Source organism: Curcuma longa, chromosome 1, assembly GCF_044706935.1.
Source record: "Curcuma longa cultivar G26 ecotype Majalengka, Jawa Barat chromosome 1, ITB_CL_G26_1.1, whole genome shotgun sequence".
NCBI classification, from domain to species: Eukaryota; Viridiplantae; Streptophyta; class Magnoliopsida; order Zingiberales; family Zingiberaceae; genus Curcuma; species Curcuma longa.
In genome coordinates this window covers 16,157,171-16,179,167 of record NC_133861.1, presented here as the reverse complement: position 1 = coordinate 16,179,167, position 21,997 = coordinate 16,157,171, and the positions used below count along the sequence as shown (strand labels likewise).

At 37.8% G+C, this 21,997-nt stretch overlaps 4 protein-coding genes across 7 annotated transcripts; 2 read left to right on the top strand and 2 right to left on the bottom strand.

Moving 5' to 3' along the window:
• The first annotated feature begins 3,426 nt into the window (after positions 1-3,426).
• LOC141822405 (uncharacterized) lies at positions 3,427-8,391 on the top strand. 3 transcript variants are annotated; one of them, XR_012601256.1, is made up of 10 exons: positions 4,251-4,498; positions 4,813-5,231; positions 5,728-5,830; positions 6,422-6,565; positions 6,798-6,900; positions 7,117-7,205; positions 7,749-7,810; positions 7,886-7,982; positions 8,130-8,292; positions 8,355-8,391. XR_012601256.1 is itself a non-coding variant. In XM_074709861.1 (9 exons), exons 2-9 carry the CDS (start codon positions 4,888-4,890, stop codon positions 8,136-8,138), a joined length of 951 nt encoding a protein of 316 aa, XP_074565962.1. In that variant the 5' UTR covers positions 3,427-3,495; positions 4,813-4,887; the 3' UTR covers positions 8,139-8,391. The 3 variants fall into 3 exon arrangements, 2 of the variants coding, with proteins under 2 accessions (XP_074565962.1, XP_074565955.1); XM_074709861.1 differs by lacking the exon at positions 4,251-4,498 and adding an exon at positions 3,427-3,495 and having other exon boundaries at positions 8,130-8,391; XM_074709854.1 differs by having other exon boundaries at positions 8,130-8,391.
• An 86-nt stretch (positions 8,392-8,477) lies between these two features.
• Positions 8,478-10,002, bottom strand: LOC141822423 (photosynthetic NDH subunit of lumenal location 3, chloroplastic-like). 2 transcript variants are annotated; one of them, XM_074709883.1, is made up of 3 exons: positions 9,886-10,002; positions 8,846-9,112; positions 8,478-8,710 (listed from the first exon to the last, which is right to left on the bottom strand). In XM_074709883.1, exons 2-3 carry the CDS (start codon positions 9,092-9,094, stop codon positions 8,609-8,611), a joined length of 351 nt encoding a protein of 116 aa, XP_074565984.1. In that variant the 5' UTR covers positions 9,095-9,112; positions 9,886-10,002; the 3' UTR covers positions 8,478-8,608. The 2 variants fall into 2 exon arrangements, with proteins under 2 accessions (XP_074565984.1, XP_074565976.1); XM_074709875.1 differs by lacking the exon at positions 9,886-10,002 and adding an exon at positions 9,683-9,833.
• A 589-nt stretch (positions 10,003-10,591) lies between these two features.
• On the bottom strand, positions 10,592-16,366 carry LOC141822383 (calcium-dependent protein kinase 26-like). Its single transcript, XM_074709835.1, has 7 exons — positions 15,519-16,366; positions 14,006-14,149; positions 13,771-13,923; positions 12,799-12,914; positions 12,385-12,552; positions 11,431-11,655; positions 10,592-10,960 (listed from the first exon to the last, which is right to left on the bottom strand). Exons 1-7 carry the CDS (start codon positions 16,234-16,236, stop codon positions 10,844-10,846), a joined length of 1,641 nt encoding a protein of 546 aa, XP_074565936.1. The 5' UTR covers positions 16,237-16,366; the 3' UTR covers positions 10,592-10,843.
• Positions 16,367-17,412: 1,046 nt separating this feature from the next.
• On the top strand, positions 17,413-21,360 carry LOC141822394 (protein ALTERED XYLOGLUCAN 9-like). The gene is made up of 2 exons (XM_074709844.1): positions 17,413-18,767; positions 20,971-21,360. The coding sequence occupies exon 1, from the start codon at positions 17,642-17,644 to the stop codon at positions 18,713-18,715; it is 1,074 nt and encodes a 357-aa protein (XP_074565945.1). The 5' UTR covers positions 17,413-17,641; the 3' UTR covers positions 18,716-18,767; positions 20,971-21,360.
• The last annotated feature ends 637 nt before the right edge of the window (positions 21,361-21,997 follow it).

The window sequence follows — 21,997 nt, the reverse complement described above, 5'->3', positions numbered from 1 at the left end:
AATATAAACAGTGGCACTATTTGATACCAATCCTTTTTAAGTCCCGAATTGGGATCAAAACTGATGTGAGTCTAATCAAGGGGCAATCTATCGGAGTATTAACTCTTCTGTTTTGTAAAAAAGTGGAATTTGTCACCTTAGCGGTTCCATATGATCAGCTCCATGATCATTTATTGGGAAGTAAATCGAGAAATTGTAGTTGATCATGACGCATGAGTATTAACTCAATTATGTCCATGGGGTTGATGCAAGTCTAATCAAGAACTACTCAAAAGCTTGATTGACGTGGATAATTGAGCGTCTGTGATTTGCCAATACCAGGTATCTGCTGCACCCATCTCCTCACCTGAAAAATCACTTTTGAACAAATATCTACGTATACGTACGGTTGATTAGGTAATTCAATAAATGAAAGTTCAAGCAATTATAAGCAAGCCCAAGTATACTACTTAGCATGATTCCTTGTCCATAAACTAAACTTGTGCATATTGTTGATAAATAGTGTTTAATGCATTTCCGAGAATCTTATAAGTGGAGTCGAATGTATATTTAATTATGTAATAATTTGTTGTTTTTTTTTTCGTGAATGTAAACTCCTTTTATGAGCTTGTTACAGTTTGTCAATTTTGACGCCATTAATTTCACTAATAATATTCAATTGGAATCTTTGTAAATGTCTGGTTTGATGAGAGCAAATATTCCTGCATCCGTCACTGCACCAATCGAGTTTATGGACGCAGAAGGAAGGAAGCATGCATGCATCCATTTCTGATATTCTCACTGACAAATACTCTGTGGAATCTTTTGTTGATGTTTTCCTCCAGAAGAATCAGCTTCGAAATTCCTTTTTATCTCTGCCCTTGAATAATTGTAAATTAACATGCAGATATTGATTGACATGCATTTTTCTTATCGAACAAATTCCAAGCAAATTGAAGCATTAGGATCCTTTTTGAAGGGTATACAAAAAAGGATATAAGATGCTAGCTAACTCCTGGAAGGTGACATTTATTATTTTGACATATGAATATTACTTATGAAAAAATATTCTCTAAAATTCGTGTTTGTGTTTGATGTTATTACAATATTAATTATGTCTCTAATGCTTAAATTCTTAACAAAATACTTTTGGACTAAAGGTAAAACACATCACATTGCAACTCAAAATAATATGATTTATTATACTTCATGTTGGCTCATCAAATTGTCGTCTTCCCTTGTTTTGACTCTCTCCTAAATAAGTAATGTTTTGCAATCTGTAATGTCATTCTAGTGGTCATTTGGTTTCATGCCCATGAAATAATCGTTCCATGCAACGTAACTACCATTTAAATTCTAAGTTCTTCATTATATATATATATATATATATATATATATATATATATATATATATATATATATATATATATATATATATATATATATATATATATATATATATATATATATATATATATATATATATATATATATATATATATATATATATATATATATATATATATATATATATATATATATATATATATATATATATATATATATATATATATATATATATATATATATATATATATATATATATATATATATATATATATATATATATATATATATATATATATATATATATATATATATATATATATATATATATATATATATATATATATATATATATATATATATATATATATATATATATATATATATATATATATATATATATATATATATATATATATATATATATATATATATATATATATATATATATATATATATATATATATATATATATATATATATATATATATATATATATATATATATATATATATATAGTTTGTCGAATACCAATTTCAATTATTAAAATTCTACTTTTTTCACTATATGTTTTTGGTGAAATATTAAATTCTCCCCTCAACTCAATCATAAGATATTAATCAGCTAGCTAGCTAGCCAGACCCACCCACCACTGATTAAATTGTGGATTAACATGAAGACAGACTTTGGATGTGCACCACCACGTACATGGCGATCTATATATATCTCATGCATTTGCTTTTTTAATTATTGCCAAATTGTAGTGCACCTGCGACTTTGTAAAAGCATGCCACGTTTCATAATCGTTGTCTCCAGATTAAATGTACTAATTAATATAATGGAACGTCGCATGACTACCAGTTTCTGAAGTGCTTTCGGATTCGCACTGACACAGCACTCACCCAGCTTGGATTAATTCTTTATTCTTCTATGCATGGTTGTCGATCGATAATTAATGATTGCTCTATTAATTGTGATATAATTAAGATAATATGGTTAATTCTGTTGTCACAGCAAGAATGTACATTCATTCGCACGTGTATAAGCATGAGGATCCTTGTCAAATCCACCAGGCGCCACTGCCCTCCCTCCCCCTCTTTAAAAATACTGTCAAATCTATATATGCTGTCAAATAAAGGCAAGGATAATTAAATAAAGGCAGTAGCTAGTCATCAGCTCAACGCATGATTCAGTCCGGAAAACGTACGATTCAGTAAAAGTGAAAGTTAAATTAATAATTAATACAGTGGGTACTTCGAACTGGATGCTGAAGATATAATTAATAGGGAATTAATCAAGAAACACACACACTCACATGTAGTGGAGCCAATAATCAATGGAAGCTGAGTTGTAGTGGCGATGATTCTTTCTTTCTTTCTTTCTTTTCTTTGTTTCTTGAAGTGGTGGTCCTCAGGAATCCATGGTCGATAGTGAGTTTTTTAGAGGTGCGTCACTGTCTTCTAATGCAGCCATGTGTAGATCCCTATATATTTGGCTCCACATCTTGTATATATAAAGAATTATAACTGATTTATTGAGTTATTCTGCAAGTATATTAGATGGAACCTCATCGATCGGGCTATATATTCATCACCAATCCCCTCAACATTCTCGAATTGAAGGCGACACAGCCGCTGCAAAACAAAACCCACGTGCTCTTCTGCAATGACCGCCGCCATCCACCAATTCCCAGCAGACTTGTGGTTTGCGCCTACGCCTGCTGGGCCTCCCCGCCGGACCCATCTCCGCTCCTCCTCCTACATTTACTTTTAAATAATAGAGATACCCCATTATTTACTTTACTTGTGAAATTTTTAAAATTAATTAATTGCAATCATTATTCTTCAAGATTAATATTAACTTGTGTGATGTGACTCTACAAATATCAGAAGCAATTGTGGAAGTGATCGCTGAAAGAATTGCTGTCGTTTGGCAGGTGGAGTGACTGACCCTCGTGAACTAACGCCAAGCTTTTTTAGAGAATGATATTATATATATTCGAAGCACCTGACGATCTACTTAGCTAGCAATAATTAATGAGCTGCTTTTGTGTTTAGCGCAGAGATAGATCTAGTTCCATTAATTCTGCCGTACGTCGTTCTCTGTGATGGACTAATCATCATCGAGCGTTGACAAGTTGACGACACAGCTAGCCATATATAGAGCGAGGTAATTGGATAGAGTTGTACGAGTCTTCAATGTAATCTCTGAGTTGTGTACTAGATTGCAAATTTTAATTTTCTTTTCTTTTCTTTTTCTTATAATATTTAATGATAGATCGATTACAATTGCACCATGATTAGTGTGATTTAATTTGTCGACAAGTGTGCCTTAGATCCCGAAATGATTTTGATAGAACATTTGTAGATTGATTTGTTGGAAAAAGAAAGTCACTTCCTTTTGTCGATCAAAGCAGTTCAATAAGTGCAGAATTATTGAAACATGTCAAATCGTCGTCGCGTTAATGCATACTTTCATTCATATGTTTTACTCGCTAGGAGCTTTGCGATCACAGCACATGGAATTCGATGGATGGCGAAATCATTTGGACAAGACGCCTTCTAATTTTCAACAGATTATGGAATTATCTCTCTGATGCGCGCTAGAGTCTAATAACTGTAGGATAACTAGCTAGATAATTGATGATGATTCTTGGGAGTTGCTTTTTTTTCCCGTGACAATGAATTTCCTGTGACAATTATCGACGGGGAATTCCTTCCTCCCTACGAAGCAGACCCATGAAAACCAAAAAGTAGCCTGCCATTTCACTAAACTAATGATGCCAAACAGAATGTCAGAACGGGAAGAGAGTAAAGAAATCGGTTTGGGGATGAGCACCGAATTAACCTTGTCGTTGTGGTTGTGGACAGAAAAAGGAAGGCGAACCGAGTGGCAGCAGTAAGAGCTGAAGCGGAAGCCAAAAAGAAACCAAAAGTAGGGAGGCGTATTAAAATCAGTCAGCCACAAAGCGAAGAGTGGTATGGACGGAAAGGAGCGAGGGAGCAGTCTGGAGAGCGGTGCAGTTGAGAGGGCGACCAAAGACTCGGCGCGAAGTGACAATTTACACGCCTCCATGAGAATGGCTGCTTCTGGACTTACACTGCCGCTTTGCTGATTACTCCTTGCTCCCAATTTCAACCCTTGTGCCTGTTCCATCTGCAATCCCGTAGCGGTATATTAATTTCTCCAAAAATTGAGACCTTTTTGGCTTCCAGTTCTTTTGTCGTATGACGCCCAAGTTTTCTTTGTGGAAGAATTAGGTTAGTCTTTGTGGTTCCGCTGGTACGTTTCTTCCACCTGTTTAAACTCTTTCTCGTCAAAAATCAAACTTTTATTCCGTAGATGATTCTTGGTGTTTGAGGCGAAGGTTTTGCACGGAAAAAAAATGGCTTTGAAGTATCGATTTCAGGTTTAGCAAAGGCTGCGCGCTGCCATTGTTAGGGTATGAAACTTGAATTGATGGTTGCTTTTTCTTGTCGTTAATAGGGAGAAGAAGCGTTCTTTGCGGGAGATAATTTGTTCTTGGCCTCTGATTTCCTTGGCAAATAAGTTACTTCTGGGATGAGAATGTCGGCTGATCATGATTGGAATTTTAGTTATGGTGGAGTTTTTCCTCCATCTTTTAGCAATCAAAACGTAGTTCCTCTTCAACCAGCAACGTTGAGCAACGTCACAGACTTGATATCCGAGGGAATGTATGCTTCAGCTGACGTTCGTGGCATGGCAGGAATGATCTTGCCTGGCAAACTTGTCACTCAAAGTAATACTTCATCTATACTGCCACTGCCTGGTAATCTTTCAGGAAACATCATGCTTGACCCAGTGCCTCCTCTCAAGCTCAGTCCAGCAGCAGCTGCCAGTTGGTCTTTGGAGGAATTGTATGTGCTGAGGCAAGGCCTTATAGAGTAAGTTGATTTCGCTTAGTTTTGATATTGTTTCTTTGCTCCTCTAGTACATGTTGATCATTTATGACACTCTACAATTAAATAGAGATCAATCGTGGTATAAGATCAATGTAACAAATACCAAATAGTTGAGAAGCATGGATTATTGTCACTGATAGTATATGATTGATTCTGAATTCTGATCCCTCTTGGCTTCTTGTAGATAAATATGCATTTTAGTAGTTTATATAGATGGTGTGGACAGACATATTAGTTTTTTTTTTAGGACAATGGATGAGGGAGCTGTTTTATGCGAAAAAACCTCAATTGAACTACATTGTGGGGAAGACTTGAAGTTACGAAGGTGTTTCAGTCAGATGTTTGGTTCCAACATCTCTGTTCTCGAACATGAAGTAGTTGATGTTTTAACAAAACTGTTTTTCTCTGGCATGTTAGAGAATTTACATCCTTTGTGACATGTGAATTTTATTCACATTGGTTTATCTCATATACTCAGATATGCTACTGAACCAACTAGTATAATGAAGTATATCAAGATAGCAGCTAAGCTGCCTGAGAAGACAGTGAGGGATGTCGCCATGAGGTGCCAGTGGATAGCTGTGAGTACACATAGTATTTTCACATTTTTATTTCTATTTGAAGTACAGAAAGTTTTATTTTCTCTATTTCTTTGGTGATTTCATTATCAAATTTAAATAGTCATTTGTTTCCTTATATTTTCCTAATGCTGTTTAAAGTGATAGAAAAATGAGGAGGATCCTCCAAGAAAGTATTTCATATAGAGATGAAATGAAAAATAAATAAATCTTAAATGACTGAGTAGGTACCCTCCATGATGTTCATCCAATAACAAAAAACACAACAGGATTTTGACCAAGTAATGAACAAAATAAATAAATGCAAATCAGCTTCTCGAGAAAGTAGAATTGCCTCACATGAAAGAGCAGAGAGCTCAGGAAAATCATGAGCATCAATGTATGTTGGTCCTCATCCTCCATATGCACCTTGGCTGACTAATTATGTCACAACATGAAGTATTTGTAACTAGATATTCTCCTGAATTTCTGTGATACTGATCACTAATAATAGGTCTACCATTATCATACTTGTGTCGGTCCAGTAGAAAAGGTAAGATTTTTATGAATATTCCCTTCAGATAGTTTTGACTGATATTTTGGTTTTCCTTGTAGAAGGAGAGTGGTAAAAGACGCAAGTTAGGAAGTTACTATGCCGAAAAGAAGGTAAAAGATGGCAAGTCTGAACGTGATACAATTTTCGGTACTGCTGATCGCGGATCACCTTTCTGCTTGTATAAAGTCTTCATAGATTCTAAAGTTCGTACTTCTTTATCTCTTCAACTAACTTTTTCCTTTTATTTGATCAATTATTGCTCATTAGATTTGTATATTTCCCTTATTTGTATCATTCGTAGTTTGACAGTCCTTAGCAGAAAGAAACAAGTTGTGTATTTGGTGCTCTCTTGTTGCATGGAAACACAATGACTTTGGCAAGTTTTATGATTTTTGCACACGATTAGCTAAGATGCTGATGTTGAATGTTCTTCAGGAAAAGGTGGCGTATTCTTCCTCACTGACCACTGTACCTTCTGTTCAACCAAAAGGCACAACCTACTCTTCTTTGAGGATGTATGATGCGCCCAGTCAAGGAGGTTAGGCTATTGAAATAGTTACCTTTTACCATAATTTAAATATGCTGCTCATCGCATCTCTTCATAATTTACATTGGAACAGCACTATAATCGAATCATTAAGGCAAGGGTCATCTAGTTAATAACCAATTTATTTTTTTTATAAGTACTTTCTTATTTGTTTTTCTCCTTTTTTGAATTATCTCATTGCAATAACAACTTTTTGTTTCTCAACAGCTTCTCCAGTGAACACTGAGACACAACGCCTTCTAATGGAGAATTTTAACCTTCTCAATCAGATTGGATCAAACCTAGAATTGAGTAAGGTTGATAGCACTTGTCCTCTGCCTTCTATTTTCTTCCTTTCTTGCCTTCAAGTCTTACATTATCGTCGCTACTTGATACATAGCCAATCAAGCTCACACCTTGCCATGGACTGTAGAAGAATTAGTTAGTGTTTTTAACCTGTCTTATTTGTAATACGTTCACCTATATATGGCTTTCATTTTGTTGATGAAAGACAAGCTTCAGTAGATTTTAGCTATATACTTTGGTTTTATAGTGCATCAATGATGATAAAAATTGTGTAGCCTATTTGTTGGATTTTCCTTCAGATATGCTCCAAATCTACCTATGGCTTACAGAGCCTCTAAGCCTTACCAAAAATCTGTAATTGGAGTTGATTGACCTTAAAACTGTAAGAGGTAGAGATAAACCAAAGAAAATTCTAGTTTAACATAGTTAGAAGAGGCATGAACAGATACATGTGTTACTACTTATCTAATGAAGAATCTTCGAATTATACTTTATCAACCTTTTGCAATGAATTATTTGTTAGTGTCACTTCAATTCTCTTTGATATGTTCCAGCTAGAAGATAATATCAACCTATTCTACCGGACAAGAATGAACATAACAACCGTTTTAAATAGGTAACTCAAATTTCAACTATTTCAATTAGCAGTCTTTTTCTTTTGTAAGAGAGTATTCTTTTTTTCTTCGATCAGGTTGAGTGTCAAACCGGGAATAATGAATCAGATGCCTCCATTGCCGGTGTTAATTGATGATAACCTTTTCCAGTCCATTCTTCCCCTTGCTAGACAGGTGAGCAGCTTCCAGTGTTTTGTTTTCCCTTCAACTATGTGTGATTGTCATTTTCTGTTACTCTTTGTGATCTATTCATGGTCAAGAAGTTTTAGAATTTTTTCCCCCTTTAAATTGATATTAATATTGGTTTTGCTTTTCTCCAAGGTTCTTTAAAGGAAGATAATTTGCCTGCTTCATGAATGCTGCTGAAATCTCTGTCGAAGCTTTTTTTGTATGTATACTATGCTCTTCCCAGGAGAGGAGATCCAGTCAGGTTTATAAGCACATCAACTTGAAGATCAACTAGGCTCCGATGCCACGACATTCGGTATAATCTAGCAATGAAAATTCAACTTCTCCTGCAATTGCTCATGATTAAAACTGTATCAGGTTGAACTATAATGGAAGAGGCAGGCCACTTTTATCATTTCTGAATGAGAAGTTTGTAAACCATCTAAACGTTGTCATCAGCATCATTATCTAATTTTGGTGCATCAAATCAAATGCAACACATGATTAGAAACAAGAATTCCTAATTTTTCAGCAAATCCATAATCTTTTTTTTTTCCAAGCCATTTTTCTTGTGCATGACCTGAACACACAGAGCACAATCCACACACTTATTTACAACAGTTCTGCGTCTCTCAAAGCGCAAGAACAGCCGTGACTTCTTGCAGAACCAGAGCTGCATCAGTGTATCTGCTCTGTGTCACAGACATGCTTCTGCTCTTCACAGCACCGTTCAGCTGCAACAAATGAGAATTTCAAGTGAATAGCTTTCGAACAAAGGTAACTAATAGATCATTTAATGGACAAACGCATTGAAATTATGCTTGGCATTGCCCCCAAAAAGAATGAGGAGAGTAAAGGAACAGAATTGCCTGCTCCAAGTTGTAGAACAGCTTGTTGGCGAGGTCAGTGAGGAGGGCCTTCTGGCGCTCATCTCTGGCGCTGGAGATCACCTGGTTGAAGTCGCAGAACAAGAAGGTGGATTTGAGTCGAAGGGTGGTGCTTATCAGCTCCCATGTCTCTTCATCTTCTTCCTCCTCCAGATCCTCCTCCATCGACAGGAGATCCAACACACAGTTCCTCATCCTACAAACGCATCCCTTCCAGTCCATGCCTTCCATAGCTGTTCTTGCAACGATCTAAAAAGGACAACAGGTCAAATGCACACGATCCAGAGAGCTCCAAAGAGTCTTGAAAAAAGTCAGCTTTGTTGTGATCTTTTAAATGGAAACAGAGAAAAGGAGCAGCGTTTATGCTTTTGATGCTCAGAAATTGATCACGCTTAATGATGGCGTGAACTCAAAATTAGAGAAAAAGAAGGGAGAAGATTTCTCTTTGATTGTTATCCAAGAAAGAAGAATCCATGAGTTTTGTGTCGCCATTGTCTTGTTTGACCGCGCTATGCCGTCTTTCCACTTTTTTTTCGTGAACTATTACCAAATAATATCAAGAAAATGAAGGTGTAATTAAAGTCAACGAATGAGAATTACATCAAAAACCAGCGAACAGTTCAAATCCATCATCTCTCATGGAAAAAAGAAAGGTCAATCTTTTTTTTTTTTACCAGAACAAGAAGAACAATCACCTGGGAAATCTTTCACTGAAACCACTAATAAATATTTAATTTACAAACAGAAAAGAAGAACCCAAACATGAATCAGAAGCAAACAGTTTGCATCCCAAGCACAGAATTCACAAGGAAACAAAACCTGCAGAGTTCGTTCTCCAAGCTCCAACTAGTTAGGGCCAAGAGGAGAGAAGAAATCAGGAAAACAAAAATAACACTGAAGAAAAGAAAAAAAAAACATTGCCAGAGTTGCCTTTAAAGCTGCTCCAAGAAGAAAACAAAAGAACACAACTGGATCTTCTCTGGGTCTCTTTAAAAAAGGAAAAGAAAAAAAAAATCACCAACCTGATTGGCTGATTCGTTCTTTCTCTTGACAGAATTTTTTTTTTTAATTGTCTTTGTTGTGGCATCTTTACATGTAATGAAACTACTATGCAGACATTGGAAAAAGGACGGTACCAGTGATCGGTAACGTCAAATCTAAGAACAGAGATTTTTTGTGAGTATGTGCGCGCCTTATTTCTTTTAGTCACTGAAACTTATTAAAATATTTTTTTAATTGAAAATGTTTGATAAATTTCAACGTTTTGTACGTCTTCGAATAAATGTTAAATCTTAACTGCACACTGATTTGTTCCGGTGGCTAAGGTACAGCGGATAATAGTGGAGTCAGAAATTATACTCTATTCGAATTAATGTTTTTATAAATAAAATTATTCATTACAAAGTGTAGCCATCGTGAAGAACTCTGAATTAAAAATAATAATAACTTCACATTAATTTAACATGTCATTGTCCTTAGAGTGAAGGCATGCACAGAGAGGATAAGGAGGTGCGTGGAAAAGACAAGACGCCACCGACTTCGTTGCAGCCCAAAATCAAAGAGGGCAGAGACTCACGTGCACGCCTATCGTTTTTCTCAAAGGCACGTGAAAGTAGAAAGCATCTGGATCGTTAATTATGTTGATGGAATTTAACATGAGCCGCTGATTCCAGATCGATCAAACCGAACTGGTTTTTGTTTATGAAAACATATTTAAAAAGCACAATTAACTATCTAAAGAAACATATCTTAGTTATTATAAGTTAGTAGTTAATGGCTTATCTAACCAATTGGCTTGCAAGACAGATCCCAATTTGAACATCAGATTTCTCAGCCTACTATCAACAATCTATTTAACTAGATTCTAAGAAACTTATTTTTTCCACATTATCTCTCAACCCAACACAGAGAAAGAGAAAAAAAAAAGGCAAGGAAGCTGTCTTTTATAATAACAGATTAGAACGTTTAGGTGTTAAATACTCAAAAAGTGGCATCCCTCATGCTTACTGTTAGAGTATTTCTCATCGTTCGCCTTCCCAATCCCATACTGCCCCTTTGCATCATAGCAACAAATTCCCCATAGTCGATACGCCCATCCTGAAACATTGCAGAAGCAAAATTTTGTTAGGATGGGGGAAGAAGATAGAGACCAATCTTAAGAACTAGTAATATTGCAAAGACTTAGATATCTGAATGGACCTTCAATGGTTGGCAAAACATGGAAACAGTTCAAACTGAAAACTTGATCTATGTATTTGATGTCTCTAGAAATGTCTCTTGTATAAATCTTCCTAAAATACATGTCAAATGCACTCTGGATATTGGATCTCCACACAATGACTACAGAGATTGGATACTTGTTGAATACTCATTCGATCTTGTGCGTCTATTAAACTATATTTTACTGTAGATAATATGGCTGTTGGGCATGTATCAAAATGTGAAATTTACTTACCTTATGAAAGAAAAGCTACAATATTTCATGCAGGATGACTTCCATTAGTTCTCCCCTTGCTTGGTTTATGAAAGAAAAGCTACAAAATTTTCAAGCAAGGTACATCACTTACGTTATCTTGATCGGCTTCTTTAATTATATCTTCAAGAATAACGTCAGTCATGTTATGCTCTTTACAAGCCTGTTGGAGCTCATCAACAGTAATGTAGCCACTTCCATCCTTGTCAAAGTATGAAAATGCTGCCATTAAATGTTCTTCACGTTCCAGCTTGTTCAGATGAATTGTTGCAGCAATAAATTCACCATAATCAATGGTACCACTGTTGTCAACATCGGCCTACTCAATTGTAAAATGTAAATCAGTAAAAACTAATGAAGCATGCAGTCAACGTTTTTGATAAACTCAGTTTCTCAGGGGAGAAAAGAAACAAAAAATTCAGCTTTGGGGGGAAAATACCATAAAAACAAATTTTGATAGTCACATCACTATTTTGCATATTGGAGCTAAAGCAAAACACTTTTATAGAAACAGTATCTTTCGAGTCATACTACGAATTGTACTACATTGACGTTAAAAAAGGATAGTTTTGACATAGAAAGTCCCAGGAAAAAGATACCTGTAAATATGGGTGAGAGCCATGAATAATCTCCATCAACTTGCTCATTGTTTCTCCTTTTATTTGGTTAATCATTTATTTTTTCTGGTTGAAGTGAAAGCAAACTAAAAGTAATAAATAAAGAAACAAATCTAACAAGGCTAGTTTATACATTAGTTCCTGCATCTTCCTAACAGGAAAGATTTTTGGGAGAAGAAAAATCAAACGAAAGTGAGAAGAGTTCTAGGAAATTCAATGTATGGCATATTCTCTGGTAAAAGCTAAATTTGGTTTCGTCGATCAGGAGTTTAGTGGGCACTGGGAAGAAGAAAATTAATATTACATGATGCAGAAGGCCTATTGCTATTACACCAATACACACCACCAGAATATTCAAAGTAAGATGTGGGGCATGGAACAAAAATATTCTTCGAAACATTGTTGTCTTTAATCAAGATAGATCAACTTACAGCTTCCATGAGATCACGGATCTCAGTATCCTTCATTGTAGAACCATATTTTCTCAAACCTGCTTTTAGCTCATCAAAAGTAATTGCACCACTGTTGTCTGTGTCCATAGCTGTGAACATTTCTCTAAGTCCAGCAATCTCCTCCTCTGAGAGGCTTTCAGCTATAACCTAAAAAGACAGAAAATCTTGTTACAAGAATACACAAGTATTAAAGGAAAAGAATAAGAGATTCTAACACAATACAACTTTATAGGAGTGCCTAACTGATCCAGACACTTGTCCATGCATTTTTCAAGTGCAAACTGAGGGAAGCATATGGAATTCCTCAGATAAAATAATATATTTCTTTGGAATGAGGGTAAGTTGTTGCCCAAACTTATTATAGTAGCTAAGATTCATTAAATTTGCACTCACTCTCAAGGCCATCTTCTTTAGCTTGTTCATTGCAGAAAATTGTTTGAGACGGGAGAGAACTGCTGGATCTAGAGCTCGGTCAGAAGCAACTCCCTGCTCAATAATCCAGGGATGAGCTGAGCAAAACATGAACAACAAAAGATGTCAGACAGCAAAGTAAACCTTAAAACAACCATGGACTTATGATTTAATGATATAGATATAATCATCTAGACGGTACTCATTCTCTACATTTTGCACTAAATTTTGCTCTGTAGTTTTGAAATAGCTGAGATAGTACTGTTATTTTAATAATGTCAGGTGTCTAACCATGCAAACAACCCACTTAGTGACATAAGGTTTGTTGTTGTTGTCGTGTTGTTGTTGTTGTTGTTGTATCTAACCATGCAAATACCAGAATTTACACAGGATAAAATATACTATTTTAGCATACTAAATTTGCTCTTAAAGATGGCCCAGGTTTCAACTTCAGGTTGTCCTTCCTGAGAATTGATTAGTAAAATAACTTGGAAACTGTCCTACAAGCAGGTTCTGGCAAAACCAAAAATTTAAGAAACTAAAGAGGACTTTACATTAAATAAACAATTCATAATTAGTATGTAATAAAATTATATTAATCACTTATTCGCTTATAATTGATCTTTCCATGTTATTGGCTATTGCAGTTTTTAGGACTCTAGTCAACTGCTGTCTATGATTTCCGGTGTGTATAAATATTATGTATCATTAGATTTGCTAAGGAGGAAGACAAGGTAGAGAATGGCTATCCTTATGTGGTTGGGTATTAGTAGGGTTTTTGTATCAAAGTGTACTAGCCTAAATTTAAACAGATGAAATTGAGTGAAGATAGCATTCGCATGTTATCTTATCAAAGGGTTAAAAAAGAGTGTTTAACATTCCTCATGAAACAACATCAGACCATTAATCAGGAAGTCAGCTAATAAAAACAAAAGATGAATCTCAATCGCCTACATAGAACTTGATGTGCTGTCAATCGTTCAGAAGGAGGAGAGTGGAGCATTTTCCTTATTAGATCTTTGGCACTTTCAGATATCAAAGGCCATGGATCTGAGTCAAAATCAATGACTCCCTTTATAACAGCCTCAAAGATTCCTTGCTGAGTTTCTGGAAAAAGAAGGATCTAACTGAGTGATTCTACAATCATGAGTCATGAGGCCACATAAGCATCAGAAGAGTTGCATCATACCAGCCCAAAAAGGTGGCACGCCACTTAACAGTATGTAAAGTATAACACCTGCTGTCCAGACATCAGCTTCTGGCCCATAACGCTTACACAATACTTCGGGAGCAACATAATATGGGCTTCCAACCACATCTGTAAATATCTGACCTGATTATGCACAAAAACGGAGTTAGAAAATTATGGAACTGCATTTCAAATTCATTTGCAGTGCAAGGGCCTCGTAAAAAGCCGCTAGTAGTTCTAATCAGGAGAGCTAATCAACATTATGAAACCCACTAATAATAGAAAAAGGAAAATGATTACTCCGATTTGCAAGCACAAACTTGACAAAGAAACTTCTAGTAAAGCCACATACTTGGACCCTCCATGTATCTCGCATTTGCACTGTAAGGGACTTCTATATGTACAACCAACAGTTCTAATCAGGAGAACTAATTGACATTATGAGACCCACTAATGACAGAAAAAGGAGAATGATTAGTAGGATTTGACAGAAAAAGGAAATGGTTACTCTGATTTTTCTTCTCTTCTCATGGTGTTACACCTTAGAAACAAATATGATAAAGAGATGACAATTGAGACCACTATCACCTGACTATCATCCTATGGCAAACACATAGCACAGTCTACATTTTGTAGAACATATTTCACCTCTGTCTTCTGCATGCATTTTTTTAAGCCATGGAAATTTCAAAGTTAATATCCTATTACAAATTGCAAGACTCTTTATTTGGTTGTTCAGAATTTTTGTCTTTTTTCTAATTCTTTGAGCCAATTTGGTGCTGCCAAGATAAGGTATATAGCTCAAGAAAATACGAACGTGCGCGCTGGTGCTGCCAAGATAAGGTATATAGCTCAAGAAAATACGAACACACACACACACACACACACTTACTTTGAAGGGTAATCGTAAACTTGCTCAATGCATCGCCAAGCAATGTAATCGTTAATTCTTAATTTGTAAAAAGGCAAGAAGAAAGTGACAACTTCCATTAAAGGGCTAAACATCAAGGACTATCGATAACTGAAATGTAATCGATGAAATATCGATAACTGAAATTCTTATTCTTCCTAAGGTTTGTTTTATAACATATATGATCAGCAAGATATTAGATCCTTAGTTGTTTGGGCTACTACTCACTCTAATATTTGAGGACTGCCAATGATGCAATGAAGCATAATTTGACAACAATGTACTCAGGGGAATACGCCAAAGTGCATTTTGAATCAAAAAAAGGAAAGTTAAGAAAGAGTCAAATAGAGTGAACTTTACACAAAAAGGACAGGAGTAAGTCAAATAAAGTGAATCTAAACTGCTTGAATCAAAAAAAAAAAAAAAAAAGGAAAGTGCATTTTTGAATCTAAATCTGTAGTGGTTCATTCAGCAATCAAAGTGCATTTTGAATCAAAAAAAGGAAAGTTAAGAAAGAATCAAACAAAGTGAACTTTACACAAAAAGGACCGGGGTAAGTCAAATAAAGTGAATCTAAACTGCTTGAAGCTATCCATTCCACACCTGGCTTGAAGAATACTGAGAGTCCAAAATCAATAAGCTTGAGTGATGAATCATCGTCCCTGTTGACCAATAAGAAATTTTCTGGCTTTAGATCCCTATGCATGACCCCCAAGGAATGACAAGCCTCAATAACCCCGACAATGATCCTGATGAGCTCGGCGGCCTTGCGCTCACTGTAGTGCCCGCGCTCAATGATCCGATCAAAGAGCTCACCTCCGGCGCACAGCTCCATGACTATGTGCACAAATTGGGCGTCTTCAAAGGCGCCTTTGATGGTAACAACATTCTTGTGGCCGGAGAGGTGATGTAGGATCTGGATCTCCCTCCGCACGTCCTCCACATCCTCCTTGGAAATGAGCTTCCTCTTGGCGATGGACTTGCATGCGTATTCCATCCCGGTGGCGAGCTCGGTGCAGAGGTAGGTCGTTCCGAACTGCCCCTGCCCGAGCTTGCGCCCGAGGGCGTAGAGGTTTAGGATGTTAGGGGTTGGATGCCCGAGGACGTAGAACCCCCCAGATACGACGACGGTGGAAGCGGCGGAAGAGTCGTTGCCCAATCTCATGACGGCGTCGGCAGCGGCAGCGGCGGCTTTAGGGATGTCGGAGGAGGAGGTGGAGCCGGAGGAGTTGGAGCAGGAGTGGGAAATGGATTGTCTATTGGATGAGGGCTTGGGAAGGTGGACTCTGCTACTAGAAGAACCAAGGCATGTGTTGCCCATCAAAGGAGACGTTGACCTCGCATCGATGCGGACCACGTTCTTCCCCAATTACCAGTTCCAGAGCCAACCCCAGAGGAATCAGACGAATCTTGAAGGAGATCCAGAAGCTGGAGTTTGATGTGATCTCAATTCTCAATCAAAATGGAAGAAGAAAAAGATTGAACAGAGGAAGAAGGTGCTGACCGGCTCTCGTCTTTATTTTATTAACACAAAAAAATTCGTAAATTCTGAATAACGTTATCTGCACTGGACTTATCTTACCCGCCCATAGGAAAAAAGAAACCATGCCTGATAGGCCCCCGAGGTTACCTAATAGTCAGTCGCCACGTATCACCAGCTATTGTGCACGTGAAAAACGGCGTGCGCGTAGGAAATTTCGACGCGGTTCGCGGGGTGGAAAGAAAACTCAATTTGCGCTCTGCCGACCAACCAGAAATAAATCTTTAAGAGGCGCACCCCGGGGGAGGTATAACGTCCGATGTGGATGCATCCAGATGGTGAGTAGACGTGTACGTAGGAATATGGACGGTTGGATCTCTCAGGTTCAATCGTGGGTGAGTGAGCATGATGCAACGAAATGAGTTGTTTAATTGGTTAATGAGAAGTTGGTCCTGCGGGCGGCGTAGTGCCGTCCCTGCGTGTGCCGCCTGGCTGCTTCCCAGCGGGCGCGGACACTGGACAAGTCCAGCTCGCCTTGTTCGACGAAGGTGACCGTTTGACGTGCGAAGACGTCTAATGGAAGAAAATCATATTGTGGAATAAAATAAATTCTACAAATAACAAATTAGTGCTAATTTTTTTCGTGAAAAAAAGAAAAAACGGTTGTTGTCTAATGGAAGATTCATGGAAAGCGGAACATTGCCTAAATCTTATGTGATGTGACTACCCGGGAAAGTTCTTAATGGCTGGTCAACTGCAAATTTATATTAAAAAATTATTTTGTATATAATAAATAGACGGTCTTTCATTTTTTTTAAAAAAAATAACTTTATTTGATTTGTTAATTAATTCTTACTAAATTAAATATTAAATTTATTCATAAATATTGATCTTAAAGTTAAATTAAATAATATTTTATATTTTATATTAAGAATTCCCTTTAATTTTGAAGAGACCAATCGCCGGTCATAGCCAGCTCGCGTTAGCTTCGAGCGGCCTAGCACTATTAACCTGCGCCCATTCGAGGCCGCCTGGTTCGGCTGACCTGGTGCCATCTCGGTGACGCCTCCCGCTCACCTGATCTCCTCCCCTTCTGCTTCCTGCCGAACCACCTTCTCTACTCTCGCTTTTCCTCTGTCCTTCACCGGCGTTCTGCCGCCGCTGATCTTCGTCGCCTCTCCTCCTAGATCCGACAGACGGGAGGGACGCGATCGTCGAGGCGGCGACATCCTTGGACCCGTCGTCGATGATGGGCCCCGCGTTGGCGGCGCAGCTTGGCGCCCTAGCAGCGTGCATCGTCCTCTTTCTGCCACTCGGCATGGCCGGATGGCACCTCAGCCGCAACAAGGTCCTCTTCTTCAGCGGCGCCCTCTTCATCTCCCTCGCCGTTGTTGTCCACCTAGCTCCCCACCTTCCCTCGCTCTCCCTCTTACTCCTATCCTCTCTCTCGCCGTCAATCGGAACCGAAGGCACTTCTTCTTCCGATTCGATTCCCGCTGCTTCTTTCTCCTCTTGCATCCCTTTCCTCCACGACCTCGCTTGGCATCAAGAATCTCCTTCGTCCTCGGCGACATGGCAATGGACCCCTGCCGCCCATGCTGCGGGTTGCGACTTCCAGAGGGTCTCCCGCCCCGACGCCTCCGACCTCCTCAACGGTTCTTGGATCCTGGTCGCCGGCGATTCCCAGGCCAGGCTTCTCACCCTAGCCTTCCTCCGCTTGCTCCTCGACCCCGTCGCCCTCCCGCCCGTCGAATCCGACCTCTTCCGTCGCCACTCTGATTACCACGCCTCTCTCGCCGACCGCGGGATCACCCTCGACTTCGTCTGGGCACCCTTCGAACCCAACCTCACGGCTCTCCTCCGCAGCCTCCGCAGGCGCAGTCCCGCGGCCCGCCCTGACGTCATCGTCCTGGGCTCTGGTCTCTGGCACATGCTGCATTTCACCAACTCGTCCCTCTTTGGTGAGTCTCTCACCTGGCTTAAGCGGGCCGCCGTAGCGTTGCTTTCGACTGCGCCGGCTCACCCGCCCCACATATTCTGGCTGGGGTTGCCGATGCTGGTGAACTCGATGCTTAACACCGAGGAGAAGAGGGTGAGAATGAATGAAACAGTGTGGGATGAGTATGACCAGGAGCTGGGGGAAAGCACGATCCTGAGAAGCGACGGCGGGCCTTGTTTACTTCTAGACATTGGGTCATTGAGCCAGGGCTGCGGTCGAGGATGCACGACTGATGGGATGCACTACGATAATGTGGTGTATGAAGCGGCACTTCACATTATGCTTAATGCTCTTTTGATTGAATCTCAACAGCGAATTTGAAATTTGCCGAGCTTGATTATGTCAAGGATTCTTTGAGGTTTCTTCTGAACAGGTGTGCCTTCTGCTTACTGATACTCGATCTTGTGTGCTATTGAAGATTCTCCTATGTTTTTCACTTCACTTTTGATTGTAGTTTTGAAAATTGGGAGCATACATTTGTGAATACAACATTCTTTTTTGCCTAACTGGATAAGATGTATGATGTAACTTCATCATAATAATACACAAGGGGGAAAAAATAGAGAAACCTTACTTGTCCTGTGATGTAAACAACAAATATTCCATCTTTTTTCTTTGCAATGAAAATTTTTTATTCTTCTTTTCTAGAATTATATTATATTTCTTTGTGTGGTCATGACTTCCTCAGCATGTGTCATTTTCTTCTAAAAGGCATTCTTTTTTTTCCCACTTAGTCTCAACCTAATTATTGTGCAAAAGGTGAATTCGCTCGCCCCCATCACCCCCACCAGCCCACCCCAAGACCAATACGGAGGAGGTAAATCACGGTAACTGAAAGGTAAGATGGATGAGTGAGTGACTTGTGCCAAGGTGCAGGGATTTACACCCCGCCAGCTCCAAGATTCGACCCCTCACTCATTATTCAAGTATACCATCCACTTACCATCCCAGCTAAGCCCGTGGAGGCAGTTTCAACCTAATTATGATATGTTGCAAGACAGCATTGAAAGTAACTCATTTATTTTTCTTTGCAAAAGATCAGCATCCTCTCTATCGGAAGACCAAAAATTTTGCATTAATGCTTTATCTGTAAATATAAAATACTAAGTTCTAGTACCTTTGATCTCAAGGACTTAAGCACCTTACAATCTTGTCTTTAGAAGTTGCTGATCTCTCCTTATAGTGCTTCAAGCGAACGATTTTAAGAGTGTTTCACTTTTTATATCTAGAGGACTTGTGATTGGCATTACCATCAGACAAAAGAGCAATGAGTGGGATCAATTTATTATGCCCAGTGCATGAGCAGTTTTACTGCCTCAGCCTTAGTTATAATGTCTTAATACAGTTAAAGAAATGCTCTTAAATGTTATAATATCTTAAGAAGTTGTGCACCTATATTGCCTAGCCTTTAAAATTGCTATAGTAGTATCACAGAATTCAACCACTGGAACAAACCAAGAAAACATCAAGTCAATGCTGTGTAGATCATATTCTTGATCCTACGTATTTGTAAGTTAGCATTATTCCATTCTTATTGTAGTGATTTTATCTGATCCTCATTAATTCATTTTTACATAGTCCATCCTTGTTGATTCTACTGATAGAAACATAAAAGACTAAGCTGTCTTCTACAGATTGACATTGCAAAATAGTTTATGCGGAACATGTCTTAATGTAGTCAGCTTTAGCCAAATAGTTGCAAATTGATCTAGAAATTGTAATTTGTGACATCCTAACACTACATTCATCGGCACAATAATCATGTCCTCAAATAGTCTGGAAATACAAGTGTTACACTATTCACTATGCTCCAGAAGTTTAATAAAGATTGTGTTTGTACCAAGTATGAATGTTTGTCCAAATTTAACTAAGTTGCTATCAGGCTTTTAGGTTGTTAAGATCCCTTAAGTAGTTATGTTGAGGGCCCTTTTAAAAGTTAGTTGAAATATGTGCTTCAATAAGAACAAATAAGCTAGGATGTATTTACCTTTTGCCCAGTTGACCATAAGTATCAGGTGGATCTCACTGTAAACAAACATATAGCACAGTTGTTAGATCCTACAACACAGTTTGGTCTTCAAAGTCAAAAATACAGTTTATTTAATGATCCATGGCTTTTGGCCCATGTTTTGCATTATGTCTTGGCAAGTTAGCAGTGTAGACAATATGAATCAGATCTTAAAAGATAATAATTCCACTGCCCGAAGTCTAATGTTTTGCTTACCAAGGGCCTTTTTTCTCTTAGCTAAATTTTAATACAGCTTATTCAATGACATGATTGTGCACCATTTTTTTCTACCTAGACCTAAGCTAATCCTTATTAAGGTATTTCATTGTATCCTATGCAATGCAACTTAAAAGCAAAACTCCTATGAAATTTAAATCTTAAATAATCTGGTTAAAGATCAGTGTATCCTCCTTTGGAGACGACACTATATCATTGTCAAATCTAGGTCTGCTATAGTAACTTGACAACATTAACTGGTGGTGCAGTTTTTTTCAGAAATTTTATTGATTACCACTGTTTTCCCTTTCCATGCATTTTTTTTTCCTATCTTGTTATTTTTTTCTGCTAGGCCAAAAGGGTGGAGGAACAGATGCCTAAGCGTGTTGATATTTGGAAGCCCAAAGAAATTTTTATTGGAGAGTTAAAGACCAAAAGGGTGGAGGAACAGATGAGTAAATATTGCCCCTAACCTCTTAAAATTCTCCTTTTCTTGTGACCTTTTCCTGTTGCACCTTATGGTGTCTCATCATATGAGAATTTTGATTGAATTTTTGTGCATATGCTAAAGAATGCTGGTTGACTTAACAATCATTCTTTGAGGCTTTTGACAGTGATATTAGTCCTTACCTCCTACCAAATGTTATGACAATGATTGAATGTTGTTCCTTTGATGTTGTAGCAAACAACTAAATTATAAGCACAAGATTTAATGTACAGTGACTTTGCAAATTTGCCCAGGTGATGGTTAAAGTAAGATATTCTGTTAGTCTTACATCTCCAAGTGTCCTAAGCATGCTTAAATATCGAAAGGTCTCACCAAAGTTGTTTTGTATTCTATGGTAAATTGTTTGATTTAAACTACCCACGCAAACTGGTATACTATATCCTTCTATCCACAATGTCCATTAGACTTGCTATTTTTCTTCCAGGTTCTTGTAGATTCATTTTGGCGCTGGAAGCGCAAATGTTCCCACGGGAAAATTGTGGGCTCACAAAACAAGTTCAGACTTAAAATTATTGAAATATTATTTATTTATGCTTAAATATTTTTTGCTCAATGGTTGGTGCCTAACAAAATCACCACTCAGAGCTATTTGAGATCTGGTATGTGAATTTTATTCTTTCATTAACCATGCGTTTATATGGGCGGTTGCTGAAAATTACGAGTTGATTTAATTCAACAAAAACACAATTGAAGTTGATCTCATCGCAAAACATGCACAAATTAGACGATCAGTTGTCGCATCCATGAATAACCTCCTGTAGCAGTGCCTAGAATAATATAATACCGCCCGTCCTTTTACTTAAAGCCACATTATGTTCATTGATTCAAGCCGTCTTTTGTAGTTACTTGAATTTAAATTGCTGATTTAACC